This window comes from Pholcus phalangioides, unplaced genomic scaffold (assembly GCF_987345545.1).
Source record: "Pholcus phalangioides strain wild (caught in Gottingen) unplaced genomic scaffold, Ppha-v1.0 ptg000009l_1, whole genome shotgun sequence".
Taxonomy (NCBI): domain Eukaryota; kingdom Metazoa; phylum Arthropoda; class Arachnida; order Araneae; family Pholcidae; genus Pholcus; species Pholcus phalangioides.
The window spans coordinates 49,536,896-49,556,378 of NW_028301602.1; the positions used below are offsets into that span (position 1 = coordinate 49,536,896).

Genomic DNA, 19,483 nt, shown 5'->3' on the forward strand with positions numbered 1-19,483 from the left:
TGAGTTATAAGCATCTGTATTCCCACGTGGGATTCACGTTTACAGTTTGTGCGGGTTTTCTTGGAGCATAGAAGAGAAGAACTTGTCACTGCATGTCTGTACTCAGAAGTATTTATTATTTAAATGGGTTTTTTCAATTGATTTATAGTAATCCAGGAATTTTGGTAATCTGGCACACCCTGGTCTGATATGTGCCGGATTATCTATAGTCTACTATAGTTAAAATATTTTAAAGTTTTTTCTGCCTGAAGTTGTTTGAATATATGGTCCTTAGACAAAAACAAAAAGAAAATACATATTTTGAGTTAAAAAAAAAATTCCCCTCTTACTTTTAATCAAATGGGCATACTCAGCATAACAATAGTATCAAAGTAAATGATATATTTTTAATTTCTTTCATACAACTGAACATACACATTACATCAAAATATTGAGAGGTTATACTGATGTTAAGTGATGATTAATAGTCTTTATTAAATAAAATTAATTAGGGTGTATGTGCGGAGATGACAGCAGAAAAGATGAGTATTTCCAGACAACAGCAAGATGATTATGCAATCAGGAGCTATAAGAAAACAGCGGAATCAACTAAAGTAAGTCCAAAACATTTTCAAATATATTTACAAATTTTTAAAATAAAAATTCTAGTGTTTCTTCATGCATTGTACGTGGTCTTGATAGTGATACAACTTGGATTCGCTTGCTGTTGATTGAAATTTTTTATCTAGGGCCAAAAATGAACAACATACCCAAAAAATTCATAAAAAATGCTAGACAATGTTTCTGAAGTTTAGAGAATTTCATCATCTGTAGAAGTTTTCTGTTTTTACAAACTATAAAATGCACGGATAAAACAATAAGCTATTTAAAATTAATTCAGTTAAATTTTATATAAAAAATTCTCCATTTCAAAGTATTTTCCCAATTATGGCAAACCGAAATAGTTTAAAAGGATCAGATACATCTATCAAGCAACTAGATCAGTGATTCCCAATGTATGCGTTAACACCCCCTTGGGGGCGATGGAAAAACCCAGGGGGCAGTAGAAGCAATGGGTATAACATGGGATCCTATGGGTTAGATTGCGTTGGGGGCGGTAGGAGAAAAAAATTTCTGAAGAAGGGGACGATGAAACAAAAAAGGTTGGGAAACTATGAACTAGAGAAACAATGAACTAGTGGCAAAGACAGTAAACTTACTACATGATATTACAAGCATTGCAGTACGCAAAAGGTGGGGTTTTAACCCTCCCAAAGCCAAGATTATAATGTTATTTTGCGAGAAGGACAAACCCCCCTTCCTTCAGGCAGAAAATATTTTGGAAATCTCTCCCCTTGGGAAAATAATGTGTACACCTATAATTACAAGTGTTCAAATTTATACGGTGACTGTGTAGTTAAATAGTGAGAGATATGTTGTTAAATGAAGTTTTTCTACCCTAAAAAGTTTTTGCTTCGTTGCAATGTATTGCTTTAAAAATTTGGTTTTTAATCAGAAAACAAGTGTTACTTTACAGATGATGCTTTTACATATAAAACATTTGGTTATACAGCCGAATTTCTCTTATCCAGCCTGATTGGGACAGAGAGTCAACCAATTTAGAGAAAATACAGATACATGAGGGCAATATTGAAATCAGTACAAATTTGTTTTATTTCTGTATTTTGATTGTAATGAATCTGTTTAGTGCTTCATAGAGAAATATTGCATTACAAAAATGCACTTTCCAAAGATTAGCCTAATAAATTACAAAAAGGAACAAGAATATGTTGTTTTATAAAGCTAATAGGGTCCTACATTATACAAATTACTGAACATACTATGATAACATAATACGCCATCAAGTAAGGCACCAGATTTGTTGAAGCTGGTTGAAGGAAAGATTTGAATTAGTGACTCAGCAGCACCATCATGCACTTGAGCGCATACAGGATCAGCAAACGTCTCAATTTGCATTGTTGCTGTTCTGATTTTGGTTGGCGTCAAAAGTGCTGTAAGTTTGGTCTGGCCTTAAGGATGGCCATAGGATAAGGGTGAAATACAGGTTCTATTGTATTTCAACCTCTAAACCCAGAAAAAACTTCATATTGATGCTTTGTAATTTTTTTTTTTTTTTTTTTGACGAAGGTTTGTAACTTCTTGATGTTTGAAATGTTCCAGATATAAACAAGATCCAGATATATCTCAGATAGTCTCTAATTAGTGTTATGGTAGGCATGGTTATTATAGAACAAGTGTACTTACTTTGATTCAATAGGTCAGAATTGAAATATTTGGCATCATAGAATATCCATTCAAAATCAGCTTTAAACTACTGGTGTTAGTCCTTATACGTATGAAATGGCTGTTGCACTATAGAAATGAGAGAGGGGGGTTGAAAAATAAAAATGAAGTGGATAGTGCATTTAATAAATAAAAATGCATTTGCATGTGAATTTTTTTTTCTTTTAGCATAACTTAATATTTCCTTTTTTTTATAATTTTTCTTTTACCCAGGCAAATGTGTTTGAGAAACAAATTGTACCAGTCAGCATTCTTGGAAGAAAAGGTAAACCAAACTCAATTATTAAGGTCGATGAAGAATTTGAAAGAGTTAATTTTGACAAGATGCCTCTTCTGCAGACAGTTTTTAAGAAGGAAGGAGGTAAGGTGTCACTGCTACTTCTATAGCATTTTGTTTTTGCTACTTTTTTTTATTACTTTGCAATGTGCTATACCCTGTGGTGGTGGTCATGTGCAACACATACTGCTGTAATAAACAATTTGGAGGCATTCTGTTAGTTATTTGTGGATCTTTTCTTTGACTTGTGTATGTCAGCGCCACCTATTGACTGTTTTTTGAGGTTTTCTCCCCCTGTCTTAAAAAAATTCCTGTGACCTAGTGATGTTTGCAGAACCCTGCAAACCGTTTTTATTTTGGTTATTTTTCCGATTTTTATGAAAAGAAGTTTTGTCCGAAGTTTCTACGGACTTTTTGTCCATCCTATATCACCAAAAAAATTTTTCACATCCCATAAAAAAAACTATGGTTGTCTTATCTAAGTATGGATAGCTTCCCGATATATCCCACTATGTCTATCATACTTCTTTTTAGACATATCAATTATGTTTAAATTCACAACCCTCGGAGGTAAGCTATTCTATTTATTGAAAATTCCATTGGCAAAAAACTCCCTGCAGGGTCCCACTCGTCCTACTTTTCTTACTTTTTGGTAAAATTTCCTATTTTTGTTCTACTTTCATGGTTTTGTCCTACTTTCTGGTTTTTGTTCTACTTTTCATACTGTTTTACCAAATCCTATCTACAAAATTTGTGTAATAGGTTTTAATTGAGCAGGGAATCATCGATATATTGCCAAATAGTACAACTGTTGTAGATTGCAATTAATGATCCTGCCAAAGCAGAAATTGTATAGTTTTCAAGGTTATTTGGGGGGGGGGCGTATGTGGACCATTTGGCTTATTAATTCTTCATTTGCTTAGTTTGAGGGTTCAACAAGTAGAGTAATCATTAAAAACTTCAGTCTGGATGGAAAAAATAATTTTGTATATGGTCTTGGACAGTAACTAGCAATCATTACATCGCAACTTGTAATCACATCGTAACTAGCAATCTATTTACATCGCAACTTGTAATTTACACATCTTGCACTGTGCTTTTGAAAGTGGTCTCAAAGGAACATCATTCTTAAAAATCTTACATGCCTGGATAATTTACTGTGCGTTGTCAAAGAGAGTTGACAAATTAGACTGCGGAAGACTCAAAAAAAAAATGTAATATATAATTTGAAGAGAACAGAAAGTATTTTCTGTGCACTGTTTTCACCAAACTTTTGAATAAAAAAATTTTTAGAAATTTTTTTGTTATGCTATGATTATGTTGTCTATGGGGGGGTACCCTCCTCCATCCTACTTTTTAGTCCTGCTTTTTCGTACTTTTTCTAATTTTTTGAATGGGAGGCCTGTCCCTGCGACACAACAACCTAAAATTGTCCCTTACTAAGTTACGTCTGGTGTAAGTCCTTACGTACTAAGGACATACTGGTGTCTCCTTGTCAAAGCAGTTGATTCACAGTATATAATAACTCATGGTCCATCCTATCCATTCCGTTGAATAATCTGAACACTTCGATCATATTCTCCCCCTTTTTACCTGCACTCTTCTAATGTAAGCATATTCATGAAATCTTGTCTTTCTTCATAGCACAAACCTTGTGTGCCAACAAGAGCACATGTAGCTCTTCTTCTGTACCCCCATAACCAAGTCTATACCTCTGTAGGTATAATCTTCAAAACCTTATGGCATACTCCAGTAAAAGACAAATTAAACCTCCGAAAGTGAAAGAATGACTATAGGAGAACGTGGAGACCTTTTTAAGAATGAAACCAAGCATTCTATTTGCTTTTTTTCACCACCACTCATCAACGTTCAGAAAACCTAAGCTACTCATCAGTGAGAATTTTCAAATTGCTTACAGCAGTTGCATCCGAGATAGTAATATCATTCAACTCTTAAGTGAAATGTGGTTTGTTCAAACCAGATTGAGCAACCATGCACTTGTCAATGCTAAACGTCGTGCTCCATTCATTTGCCCACGCTGCAATCCTGTTTAAGTGTTTAGGTTCGTGTGAGAGTGTAAGTAAGAGGGGGTGGAGATCTCTTCTGAACAGCACATTGCAACAAGGCATCCCAGATATGTTCAATAATGTTCATGTCTGGGGATTTTGGTGGCCAGCGGAAGTGTCTAAAGCCAGAAGAGTGTTCCTGGAGCCACTTTGTAGCAATTCTGGACGTGTGGGGTGTCGCATTGTCCTGCTGAAATTGTCCAAGTCCGTGGGAATGCACAATGGACATGAATGGGTGCAGGTGATCAGACAGGACGCTTACGTACCTGTCACCTGTCAGAGGCGTATCTAGACGTATCAGGGGTCCCATATCATGCCAACTGCACACGCCTCATACCATCACAGAGCCTCCACCAGCTTGAACAGTCCCCTGTTGACATGTAGGGTCCATGGATTCATGAGGTTGTCTCCATACCCGTGCACGTCCATCAGCTCGAAGCAATTGGAACTGAGACTCATCAGACCAGGCAACGTGTTTCCAGTCCTCAACAGTCCAATGTCGGTGTTGTCATGCCCAGGAGAGGCGTAAAGCTTTGTGTCGTGCAGTCATCGAGGGTACACGAGTGGGCCTTCGGCTCCGAAAGCCCATAACGATGATGTTTCGTTGAATGGTTCGCATGCTGACACTTGTTGATGGCCCAGCATTGAAATCTGCAGTAATTCGCGGAAGGGTTGCACGTCTGTCACGTTTAATGATTCTCAGTCAGTCGTCGTTGGTCCCATTCTTGCATGATCTTTTTCCTCGCCGCAGCGATGTCGTAGATTTAATTTTTTACCGGATTCCCGATATTCACGGTACACTCGTTAAATAGTCGTACGTGAAATTCAAATTTCATCGCTGCCTCGGAGATGCTATGTTCCATCTCTCGTGCGCCGACTATAACACCACGTTCAAACTCGCTTAAATCTCGATAACCTGCCATTGTAGCAGCAGTAACCGATCTAACAACTATGCCAGACATTTGCTGTGTTATATAGGTGTTGCCGACCGCAGTGCCGTACTCTGATTGGTTCCATATCTCTTTATTTGCATACGCATGCCTGTACCAGTTTTTTTGGCTCTTCAGTTTTGATGAAAATTTTTTGAACCACTACTCTAATACTTGATACTTGCATTTGAAATTTTAAAGGAGATGAATATTTTATTTATTTTTTAATGATACCAAACTCTCAATTGTCTCTATTGAAGACCAGTTTTTCTAATCTAGTAATATCAGCTCTGTCTGGTAATACAGTCTGACCTACTTACAACAAAGTGGAAAAAACAGTAAAACTGTTCATTATCATGAGAACTTTGTTATATTCATATGGGACAGGAAAAATGTGTTTTAGCCAACTGAAACAATTTACATGCACAATACACACTTAACAATAACACAACCCAGCATGAATCTGGGGTTTACAGAATGGCAGATGTTTTTTTAATAAGTCAGACGTGCTAATCACAAAAATGACATTTGTTTTTTCCCATCACCTACAGGTTTTTCACAAATCTGTGCACTTATTTTGTTTGTTTATTTTACAACAATATGGCGTCAAACTGTATAAATAACCTAGATAGTTTGTTACATTTTTTGTAAATATGTTGTGGAAAAAAGGCAGAGCAGCATAACTGGCTTTGTTAAAAAGGGATGCCATGCTTACTTGAGCGACTAGAGCAAGAACTGGGCCCCGCATAAAGTCGTTCACACTTGTGTTGAACATAATATGGAAATGGATTCAAGGTAAAATAAACTCTTCTATTTGTTATGCCAAAGGTATGGCGAGAGCAATAGTGTATTTACAGGGGGCTAAGCGGGCTATAGCCAAGGGCAGCCAATTCAGAGGGGCGGCCAATTTTTGAGTATAGAAAGAGGGGAGAGAAAAAACATTTTTTATTAAATTGATGTTTTGTAAATGTGCGAATGTGTCATTTCTATCATAAATAATATATAATTATTAAACCATGTTGTTTATTTTTTGTTTTTTCCAAACAGACTACCACTGAAGTAAAAAAATATATGATTGTCTAACCTTCCTATTTACAAGTAGATAAATAGATAGATAGAAATGCTCACAACCCCGGACTGATGCAAAGCACCTTACTTCTGTTACCTGAAAAGAGGCGGAGTTGTGTCGGAAAAGTTAACAAAGATTTATAGTGATGGCTCTCCTTTCCCTGTGCTCATAAGTATCTAATCACTTGCTTCGTTCTCCCCATGAAGACAGCCACAACTCACTGCAACGTACAAGCCATTTGCCTAAAATGGATAGCTGAACCAAATGACTAGGAAGAAAAATTGCACATGTGCCCTGTGGCACATAAGCAGAGACCACAGCCTGGGATTTCAATAGAAGTGTGGAAAAGACTTGTGGGCAAGTGAGAAGAAGTTGGCATGTTAGAAGAGTGGGAGAGATTTGAGAATGGTCTAAATATATAATGTATACAAAATATATATACATCGCCTCCACTGTTATGAGCAATGAAGAAACAAAGACAGTTCGCAGTGCTGGGCAGTTTTGTTTCCCTTTCCTTTTATGGACACACAGCCTCCACTGCGACAGGAATAATCAAACATCGTCCGTTGACAGTGCTGGACATTCACATATAATTACTAGTCACAAATAGTGGTTGAAGGGTGAGTAGGCGTCCAGCAAAGTGAATCAGAACTCGTTTCAGATTACTGAAGTTGTTGGAAGCAAGACGTGTTCAGTCTACATTCCCTAAAGGGGGGATTATCTTCTTTGGAGGGCTATCTATGGAGTATGTTAGTACAGTTGTCAGGAAGAAAAAAAGAAACTAGTTCTTTCTGTGACTGGAGGCTGCTGCACCCTTCCCAGCTGACCACCAAGAACATTTCAATAGCTCAATTTCGGCTCTCTTTGAAAGTAAAAAGACGGAACATTCTAGTAATTTTAATGGCGCAAAAAAAACGCATGATCTTCTACAACAAAGATGCTTTTATTGGCGCTGGTCAGGGCTTTGGCGAAAGCCTTTGGGCTATGGTTGACCATCTGGGAGGGGGGGCCTAGAAATAGTGTTAGTGTTAAGTGGCTATAAAACGAATGAATGAATTTGATTACAATAGGATTGTGTGGTTTTTTTTAACTTGTTTAGGAAACAAACAAGTTTAAAAAAAATGGGAATCAAACAAGTTTAAAATTGGTCATTGAAGCTGGGCAATCCGGAACAATATCCATCTGCAGTCACTAATTGGAATATAAAGAAATCATAGTATTGAATGGTAGGCTGGGTCATGCGATTCCAGTTTGCTGGCCCTATAAGGACGTTTTCCTGAAAAAGGGGGGCAAATGTGGAGATGGCAGAACCCATATTTTTATTGATTGTATACAGTATTATAAATACAAATACAAATACAACGCCACAACAGGCAAAATGCCCAACGAGGTGGCTGATAAAAAGATGCCCATAAAAATATGGATGTCATATGTTTCAAAAATACAGCAACCCAATTAAAAATGCAATTAACACAAATTACAAACAATATATACACATGATAAAATATTATACAATGCCCATAAAGAATACTTATGGTTGTCTTATTCTAAGAATGGATAGCTTCTCGATTTACCCCAACATGTTTATCGTATTTCTTTTTAAACGTGTCAATTGTGTTACAATTTACTACCTCCGGGGGTAAGCTATTCCATTTATTAACAACCCTATTGGAGAAAAATTCCCTGCGACACCATAACCTTGCATTGTCCCTCACCAATCGATACTGGTGTCCCCTTGTAAAAGCAGTCGATTGGCGGTGTACTAAAAGTTCATGGTCCATCCTATCCAACCCATTGAAAATTTTGAACACTTCGATCATATCTCCTCGACACCTGCGTTCATCCAATGTAAACATATTCAAAAAATGAAGTCTTTCTTCATAACTCAAGCCCTGTGTGCCAATAAGGACACGCGTAGCTCTTCTCTGCACCCCTTCAACCAAGTCTATGTCCCTCTGTAGGTATGGTCTCCAAAACCTTACAGCATACTCCATTCCAGGACGAACTAAGCCTCGAAAAAGCGGAAGAATGACTTTAGGAGAACGCGAAGAGACCCTTTTGAAAATGAGACCAAGCATTCTATTCACTTTTTTGACAACCGCTGAACAATGTTCAGAAAACTTAAGTCGCTCGTCAATGAGAATTCCCAAATCGGTGACTCTAGTTGCATCCGGGATAGTGACACCATTCAACTCGTAAGAGAACCGTGGGTTGTTCGAACCAAAATGAGCGACCATGCACTTATCTACGTTAAACGTCATGCTCCATTCATTTGCCCATGCTGCAATCTTGTTTAAGTTGGTCTGGAGCAACTCCCTATCGCTTTCATTTCCGATTACCCCCATTAGCTTCACATCATCTGCGAATTTGCTAGTAATTCCATCGATACCCTGATCGAGTTTGTCGATAAAAAGTGAAAAAAGTATGGGGCCAAGGACACTTCCCTGAGGAACTCCACTTGTGACGTCTGTCCAACCAGAGAATTCCCCGTTCACCATAACTCGTTGCGACCTATCTCTTAACCACGATTCTATCCAATTCAGCAAGTTGCCCCCTATTCCAATCTCGTGTAAACGCTTCAAGAGTTTGCCATGTTGGACCCGATCGAATGCCTTCTGGAAATCAAGGTAAACAACGTCGACATTTTTGCTCTTACCCAAAGCCTTAGTCACGTAATCATAGAAGCAAAGGAGGTTAGTTACACATGACTTCTCCTTCCTGAACCCATGCTGATTATCCAACAATACATTATTCTCGTCTATCCACTTCACAAACTGCCTTTTGATGATAATTTCCAAAATTTTCGAGAGGGAGCTCGTCAAACTCACTGGACGATAATTAGACACCACTTCTCTACTACCCTTCTTAAATATCGGAACAACGTTAGCCAGTTTCCAATCTCTCTCGGGACGATACCCTCAGCAACACTACTCCTGTATATCTGTGCGACTGGCCCCAACAATTCATTAGCACCTTCCCTGAGAACCCTGGGATAGATATCATCTGGTCCTGGTGCTTTGCTTGCACATACATTTCTTAGAAGATTTAGGACCTCCACGTCTTCCACTTGAATATCGTTGAGCGTTTTATTACCCCATGCAACACCCGTGTATCGAATATCATTATCTCCATTAAAAACCGACGCGAAAAAGTCATTGAAAGCACTACACATGCCTACATTGCTCTCTACTTTTGAGCCTCCTATCGAGAGGGTGCCAACTGTTCCCTTACATCCATTATTGACGTATCGAAAAAATGATTTTGTGTCAGAGCCAATGTTATCTGCCAACCTAGATTCAACTTGCTTTTTACTATCCCTTATCGCTTTCTTCAACAGTCTTCTTTTATCAGTAAACAATGATAGGTCACCTCGTCCACTTTTATACTCTCTGAATGCTCTTTTCTTTTCAAGATAAAGGTTCCGCACGCTATCCGTGAACCATAGAGGGTGTGATGTACAAACACGCTTTTTTCGAACAAAGGGTATGACGTCGTGCAAAACAGAGGACAGCTTCGTACTAAATTCTTCCCATTGACTAACCACCCCTACTGATTCCAACCGGTCTTTGAAAACTTCCGCTAACCTTCTTCGCAAAACATCAAAGTTAGTTCTCCGAAAACAAGGAACCAGTCTTTTGTTATCAACCTTACCCGAGGAAAAGTTACAGTGAAATCTGACGATACGATGATCACTGGAAGAAAACTCTTCCCCCACCGAAACATGTTCAACTAGATCCTCAGAACTAGTAAGAACTAAATCCAAAATAGCAGTACCCCTAGTGGCTTCTGATACATGCTGATACAAAAAATTTTCGAGCACCAACTTAAGAAAGTCTCTTTCATACTGATTTCCAGATGAAAGGTTCTCCCAATCTATACCCGGGTAATTGAAATCCCCTAGTATGAGAACCCTCTTTCGCTTACACATGTAGGAAATTTCATCATGCATTTTGGCAATGTAGTTTTGATCCCTATTCGGTGGATTGTAACAAACCCCAACAATAAGCTTAAGACGTCTTTTGCTCTCAAGTTCAACCCATATGGTTTCAATATCACTTCTCTGCACGTTACACTCTCTAGCCTTCAAACATGATTTCACGTATATCAACACTCCACCCCCTTTCCTATCAGATCTATTTCTCAAAAAAGTATCGTATCCTGAGATGTGTAAGAAAGATTCATCCCCATCGTTTGCCCAAGATTCTGTAATGGCTATAAGATCCAAGCCCTCCACAACTATCATAGTTTCTAAAAAATCTTTCTTATTACCCAAGCTCCTGGCATTTATTAACACACATTTTAATTTGCCCGGTGATTTAGTGTCAATCGAGAAGCCATCCAAGTCAGAGGTGGGTAATTCCCCGTCAATACTGTTGTGATTATCATTAACTAACCCGCATTCCCGACTACGTGGTCTGGGAGTAAAAAACCTGACCTAAGACTATCGTAAACCTCCCAGACCCCTCTCTTATTTAGATGGATCACATCCGAACGAAGCCACCTATCGGTAAATGCGGGAAGCTCCAAGAACGTGACCCCAAGTGAGGAGCAAATGTCCTTCAGGCCTATATTGAATTGGTGGATCCTACTCCTATATCCCCTACTACCCCTTGGCAGCACTGGAATCACTGCCACATCTGAACCCCCCTCCCTAGCGGATAATAGTAAATCCCGGTATTCTGACAGAGACTCACTAATATTCGCTCCTACCTGATTTGTTCCCACCCACAGAATCACCCGCAAGGGCAACTTTCGGCGATGAAAAACGTCTCGAACGTTGCCAATCTTCCCCCCAGGAAGACAACAGCGCTCGAAACCCCGAAAATCCCTACACACTCGGTTCCCAAGTTCCCTAACCATAGAATCGCTGATGATTAAACCCCTATCACTATCCCCCTCTACCTCATCCACGACAACCCATTCGCCCTCTAAAATGTCGTTGTTCGTGGAGATTGCTTCTTCATCAACAGGTGGCTCGACGACCAGAGGGTCCGTTATAACCGGGCCCTCTAGCATCCTAACTTTTTCCCGTAAAGCTTCGACCTCGAGTTCCAGCCTTTTTCTATCCAAGCACCCTTTACAATTGAAACTATCAGCTACTATACCCCTAGACCAGGGAAACCTCCCGTCGCAAGCTCTACACAACACTAGTCGAGGTCGAGGCATACTAACACTATTGCTAAAGCTAGATAATAATAATAATACTTAACAATAGGAAAATGAGAAACGTTAACTGGAAATTAAAATAATGTAAAATACATTACTATGCAAAATATACGTAAGAGACTATACGAAAAAGTTACGTAAAGTAGAATGCTCAGCACTAAATCACGAAGAATAAAATAAATATGTATATAAAGAATACAACACCCTCTAAAAAAAAGTATTAAGCTACGAAGTACAATTTATACTTATTAGAATTAGCTAACTATCTCAAAACACTAACACTACAACAATAGGCCCAAATGGAAGGAAAACAAAGTTATTGAGACTACCCGGGAAAAAATATACACTGTTTGCTAACACTAACGTCCAAAAACCTACGAACTTATATCAAAGAAGCGAGCGAACCTGGCGAAAAAACAACGAAAATGAAATGCAAACGAGAAAAATAAATATAAGTCGATCGAAAATACACAACGAAAATTTAAAAAAAAAATGAGAGCAATATAATAAAAAAAACCGCTTATCTCACAATCCAACGTGCGCTAAAAAAGAAAAGAAAATCACCGCAGAATATGACCCAAAAATAAACAACACGCTAAGTAAAACTCACGAGAACGAAGAAAAACACAAAGAAAGACACAAAATGGCGCACTGGCGTGACGGATAATTCTTCGGTAATCCCCCAGCAACGGTTTCGGATAAAACTTCGGTGAGCGGAGCGCGATAATAGCACGTCCGTTCCCAACGACGGCGAAGACGATTATAAAACTACATTTGGTTATAAACACAGGATTACCAGCACAGCCGAAAAAAACTGCTCTTCATTTTACACTTTCCTGATGAAAATAATAAGTAAATATCAAACATAGCTACTCATTTCTGATAAGTTCATATGTTTTGTAATTTGTGAGAGTTTTCTTTAATGATAATTTATGAAAAATCACCACAATTCAGTCTTAAGTAATGTGAAATTCTCTGTTATACTTGTATTCAATAACGCATAAGACTCGTATTTTTTTATACAATACATCGATGAATTAAAAAGTTTCGAGCTAGTGCTCGTTTAAGAAATTGAAGGAAAAAAAGGAGTATTTATTGTATTTTAATTTTATTTTGGGTGCTAAACCACATGAAGTTTACTCACATCCTGGTCTTAGTACAGGGGCAACAATTAAATTGTGTTTTTCTGCAATTTTTATATTGTCCTGTCTTATTTGCTTTTCAGATGAGTAACAAACACTACAGGTGAACAGTTTACATTTTACATTTGCAGTGAACTATTTCTGTACATCAGAGATAATTGGCACCATGTGCCAAAAGGGAAATTTTACAATAGAGTCGTTTAAAGTGTTTTTAAAGTGTATCTCTGTTATTTATTGAAATAGGACTTGTTCCATACCTATGTGTATAGTGTAACAAAAATACAGCAAATTAATAGCATTATCTCAATATCGGCGAAAATTTACATAGTGGCTATATTTCATGGAACGCGCATCGCTTGTCTACGTTTTGAAAAACATGACTTTAGAGACTGGTGATGTTTATACTGAGAGCAATGTGGCGCTTATGTTCATTCTCGTTTCAAAAAACACAATTTCCAAGAGATTGACCTATTGAATCATGTATGATATTCAACTGTCAATTAACCGAGTTGCATTTTTAAAATCAGCAAGCATTTGACAGTCATTACTGAGCATTTAGCAAGTATTTCCAAAATTAAAAATAAGGATTTAATAAATTTTATATCAGAAACTTGCAGCGTATTCGGGGCCTTATGTTAAGTACATAAACAAAATGTCATATATTGATTGTTCTTTTTTTTCTGATAAAGCGACGCATACGTTCATGTGGTGATTAATCCAAGAAATGCAGTACTATATCAAACTACATGTACCGCAATAAAAAATATACGCAATGAAATATAGAAACAAAAGACCACAATTAAAATATATATTATTGTTCATTTCGTTTGTAATTCTAATAACAAAAAATTAATTACCTCATTACCACTCAATAAATCCGATATAAATTCATATTTAGAATCAATTTAATGTAATAAATTTAATTATTCAGATCTGTAGAATTGAAATTTTGGAAAATTGTCCGGAAACTGATGAACTGCCAAGTTTTAGAAACCGTGAAGTTTCGTGGCGCATTTTTGGTCACTGATTTTTAATGGGGCTCATTTTTGAATATCACGTAAAAAAATTTTTACAAGAATTGATTTCGGTATAACAGAAGAAAATCTATAAAATATGTATTATTCTAACCTTTTATATGCTAAATTAACTTTTCAAAGAATTTTTTACGTATTCTGTACCAGTGGTTCTCAGCCAATGCTCTCCAGAGCCCTAAGGGCTCCGTGTGAATTCAGGTAAATTTGAAAAAAATAATTATTAATATTTTTGAATGATAAAAATAAATCAGTAACTTTGATGAATAAAAAAAAATATGCCTGTGGGGCTTTGCCATAGAAATTATATACCGGAAAGAACTCAAAATATCAAAAAAAGGTTGAGAACAGCTGATCTATACTGCTATTTTTTTTTTTCATTTATTATGTAGCTTTCAATATAAAATTAGCATAGGGAAAAGAACAAAAATGGAAGGAACAAAAGCCTTTTAATTAATAATAATTTCCTTGTTTCTAAGTATGTAACTGAGATATTTGAATTCAAAAATCTGAGGAAAATTATAAAAAAGGGCTACTAAAACTAACTGACAACACTTCTTTCCCAACTTTTCTCAGATTTTCAACATGGTTCGTATGGTCCTTGAAAACCTTGAAAGTCCTTGAAAAAAAAAGTTCATTTTCAAGGCCTTGAAAATAAATAAGAGTCCTTGAAAAATAATTTTTTTTTAAGAATTCTGTGAGAGTCCTTGAAAAATTTGTGTTTTCCGAAATAGTTTTCGCCACTTTTTTTTTTTACTTCATAAGTGACGTCCTTAAAAAAGTGCAAAGCACAGGGAAAAAGCCTTAGCAGCCAATAACCCTGTATAATTGGATTTAAAGCACGTTTTCCCCCATTATTATTAAGCCGGGTTTTCGTAGGAGCAGGTTTTTTGTGCCGCGTGCAAGGTGAATCGCCCAGCGTGACACGCCGTCCACTCACCAATAATAAGAAAACAAGTTCGACTGTTTTCCTAGAGAGCGCAACAAACCTCACACTGCAGTGTTTTACGTCGGGCGTGATTGGCCGACTCTTTCTGGAGGAGTCAAATGCATTGTGCGCCACTCGTTTTACCGATCTTCTATACAAATACAACGCCACAACAGGCAAAATGCCCAACGAGGTGGCTGAGAAAACTCTTCATTTTTGTTTTCTTTCACTTCCCTTCATCGAGCTCGATGCTTCCCTTCAAACCCGAGCATGCAGATGACAGAGTAGCTGATAGCAGGGCCGTGAACTGATGCGCCACGATAGGAATACACAAACGCGTAGTGTGATTATGTAAAACGTTTCTGTCAACGCGAAATGATCCAGTTCGGTTCATGCAGCGCCAAAAACCTATGTTGGAATGTTTTTTCCCTTTTTATTCTCTGTGCACGTGGAACCGCTCGGCCCGACATAATATGTAAATCGCTGGCGGCATGCTCTCACCCTCACGGGAGCTCAGCTTTGTACTGTAGACTGGTTTTTTCCGCGTCTATGTTGGGATTGTTTTTTTTCTCCCTGAGATTGCCTGTTTTATTTGTCGGCCATTTTATTTATTTATTTCTTTTATGATCGTGAATTATCTTGTTTTTTTTCCTTGCAACTTTTATGGAATAAAAGCTAGAGTTCAAAATATGAACTTCCGATCGTTGTTTTTTTTCTTCAGCTCAGTCGGCACGCTCTGGCCCCCACCAACCAATCAATATCTATTTCTAGAGTAGAAGTCCTTCTGCTCTAGAAGGTATTGCAACAATCCACTTCTAGGAAAACCCAGCTTTATGGTAGCATGTATCCTGTGATCGTATGTAGATGTATTTGGAGTCGTTGGAAATCATTAAACTTTTGTACTAGGTATTTTTTCTGGAGGACTTGAGAAATCAATATCTAAATAAAAAAGTGTCATAATGCCGAAATAATTTCAGCCTTTTGGTCCGTAAGTGAGCGATCTGGGGGGGGGGGAACGACACGATGATGATGTCAATTCATATATACATTAGATCAGTCAACTTCACATCCCCCCCCCCGTATCTCTGCCCATGCTGTCTAAGGTTGTATAAGGTTCTTTAAAGAAAGAAAACAAAAAATGAGTAACAAGTGTGTGTACTTTTAATTACTTGTGGCTGAAAAATCCCTTCTATCAAGATTGGTTGCTGAGTGTGCCAGACAAAAATGTCGTCAAATGCAAGCTATACTTCAATGGGTGAATCGGCGCTGAAATCCATTGAGCTTATATTACTGGAGGGAGTATGACGCAGGGCCATAACTAAGGATTTTTGTATTGTCTTGCCGCCCCCACCAATTCGGAATTTGATAATTTTATAACAGTGTTCACCTAAAAATTGCCACCCGGAGCAGTTGGCCCCTACATGGGGGGGGGGGCTGACAGGGCTCCAGCCCGGGAGTCGGGGGGTCCCGTGGAAAGAACTTTTTGATTTTTTTTCATATATATCCCATAGGAAAATAGACAGGACTCTTTAATATCAATCATATCAATTTGTACTCGTATGGACGGATATCTTGAACTACGTACCTTAGATCTCATTGAAATTTTTTTAACTATACACATGTACAAGTAAACGAAAAAAACCCCCAGAAACAAAGAAAAGAACATTGTACAAGGACCCCCCCCCCTCCCCAGCTCTCATGGCAGTCGTTCTCCTAGGAAGGAAGAAGAAAAGACATTGTGATAGTCATGGCTACTGAGACGTCAAGGACACCAGCATTTTGTGTGTCCTCAGGCCTATAGCCACTAGAATAAGGGAGGCCACTAAAATAATCCTCTTATCTAGTCGTCGAGCGTGTGTAGGGACCTACAGGGCTACCGCGCGACCCCTGCTGTTTCAGTTCGTAGAAAGCCATAATGTCTTGATAGAATGAAAATTGGAGTAAACAGACGTCGTATTCCACAGTGATATTGCCTCTGGGTGCCGATAAAGCACATTAACCCCCCCCCCCCCAACAACCTGGAACAGGGGCCCGTAGGCTGCGCTCTTCAGCGGACCCCCCCCCCTCTTTAGTGAACTAATAGTGTGGAAAAAAAGACAAAAAATAACAAGAATGGTTCAGGCCCCAGGCTCCGCCAGCCCCACTCTCGTGGGCGGGTTACGATACTGAGACAGCTTTGCTGCAAGCTTTTGTATACAGTGGATCTTGCATTACTTTTTCCTCCTTGGGTCCTGCAACTCTCTGGTGCCAACTCTTATTACTGATACTCATCCAGATTTCTTGTTCAAAGCGTTTTCCCGCAAAAAGTATTGTACGAAATGGCTGTAATGACGTGTGTACTGAATCACGTGATTTCGCTCACGGTCCCTCTAGTAACCCCCTCCCTCTCCCAGTCCGAACAAATCAAGGGGTTTTTTCTTTGCTTCTGGAAAAAAAAGGCTACATTCCGCATCGGCCTTTTTTATTCGCTGTACTGTCTTGAGTGAGGACACATCTCCCCTCAAAACTTCTATTCACAGACCATATTGTTGAACAGAAAAATATTTACGGTTTGGGTCTGCAAAAATACAGTTGTTCGAAATCTTTTAGTAAAATAGTTGAACGAGTTTGCGTATATAAAGGATTGATTTTTTCCCCACGTGGATGAATCCTACGGTTCTAGCCCAAAAAAACGGTAAGCAAAGCTAAAAATTTGAATTTTTGTTAAATTTTTATTTTGAGCATTAAGAGTTAACTACTGTTAACTTTAGCGTGTAGGGCCCCCGCGAGCACGCAGAAGTGCCGCAACACGACGTGGCATGGACTCGACTAATGTCTGAAGTAGTGCTGGAGGTAATTGACACCATGAATCCTGCAGGGCTGTCCATAAACCCGTAAGAGTAAGGGGGGTGGAGATCTCTTCTGAACAGCACGTTGCAAGGCATCCCAGATATGTTCAATAATGTTCATGTCTGGGGATTTTGGTGGCCAGCGAAAGTGTCTAAAGTCAGAAGAGTCTTCCTGGAGCCACTTTGTAGCAATTCTGGACGTGTGGGGTGTCGCATTGTCCTGCTGAAATTGTCCAAGTCCGTCGGAATGTACAATGGACATGAATGGGTGCAGGTGATCAGACAGGATGCTTACGTACCTGTCAGAGTCGTATCTAGACGTATCAGGGGTCCCATATCACGCCAACTGCACACGCCTCATACCATCACAGAGCCTCCACCAGCTTGAACAGTCCCCTGTTGACATGTAGGGTCCATGGATTCATGAGGTTGTCTCCATACCCGTGCACGTCCATCAGCTCGAAGCAATTGGAACTGAGACTCATCAGACCAGGCAACGTGTTTCCAGTCCTCAACAGTCCAATGTCGGTGTTGTCGGGCCCAGGTGAGGCGTAAAGCTTTGTGTCGTGCAGTCATCAAGGGTACACGAGTGGGCCTTCGGCTCCGAAAGCCCATATCGATGATTTTTCGTTGAATGGTTCGCACTCTGACACTTGTTGATGGCCCAGCATTGAAATCTGCAGCAATTTGCAGAAGGGTTGCACGTCTGTCACGTTTAATGATTTTCGTCAGTCGTCGTTGGTCCCGTTCTTGCATGATCTTTTTCCAGCTGCAGTGATGTCGTAGATTTGATTTTTTACCGGATTCCCGATATTCACAGTACAGTCGGGAAATGGTCGTACGTGAAAATCCAAATTTCATTCCTACCTCGGAGATGCTATGTCCCATCTCTCGTGCGCCGATTATAACACCACATTCAAACTCACTTAAATCTCGATAACCTGCCATTGTAGCAGCAGTAACCGATCTAACAACTATGCCAGACACTTGTTGTGTTATATAGGCGTTGCTGTCCGCAGCGCCGTACTCTGATTGGTTCCATATCTCTTTATTTACATACACATGCCTGTACCAGTTTAAATCTATGTCAGAAGAGTTTGGCCGTGCATCGAGGCCAGTTGCGATGTTTGTTGAATTGTGTTTCATAAAGATTAAAAACTATTATTTTTAATAGGGCATATCTACAAATTACAGAGTAACCTCGTTCATACGTCACTCAGTTATACAACTTTCATGTTTATACGACGTTTAACTTGGGTAGCAATTGTGGTAGCAATACATTTTAAAATATTAAAATGTATGTTAAAATATTTCATTCATTTATTTAACGTAAAACCTCAATTATTCGACATTTTCACTTCGACTAAAACTCGGAAACTTTTGAAAACAGAAAAAGGTAATTTATATCTATCAAATGCGCACAAAATTTTTGTATGCAGTGAAAAAGCGTTGCTGCAACAGTTCTAACATATTGTCACCGCAAAAGACATAAATTTTAGGGTGATTGCTGACGTATACGAAAATTGCCAGTGAGATGGCTGATGACCATTTAGAGTGGACACTTAGGTGATTTGTTTATTGCCTCTTTCTGAGAATACGCAGATGTGGAGAGTCCCAAAGAAATGGGTTTCAATTGTTTTGACGGCCATATGACCTTTCAGAATTTTTTCTCTCCCTATGTTTTCAACGTTATCCCGAGAGGGGGAGAAAGTCTGCTGTAAGCATTTGGGGGGTACAGGTCTGCCGAAAATAGGTACACATGCA

General features: G+C 38.7%; 1 protein-coding gene across 2 annotated transcripts in view; it reads left to right on the forward strand.

Annotated features, from left to right (window-relative positions):
• Acat1 (Acetyl-CoA acetyltransferase 1) overlaps positions 1-19,483 on the forward strand; it is a 175,609-nt gene that overhangs the window by 76,576 nt on the left and 79,550 nt on the right. For both annotated transcript variants that reach the window (XM_089236469.1, XM_089236470.1), the window contains exons 7-8: positions 492-593; positions 2,497-2,644. In XM_089236469.1, coding sequence (XP_089092595.1) covers positions 492-593; positions 2,497-2,644 — 250 coding nt within the window. The remainder of the gene's footprint in view (positions 1-491; positions 594-2,496; positions 2,645-19,483) is intronic.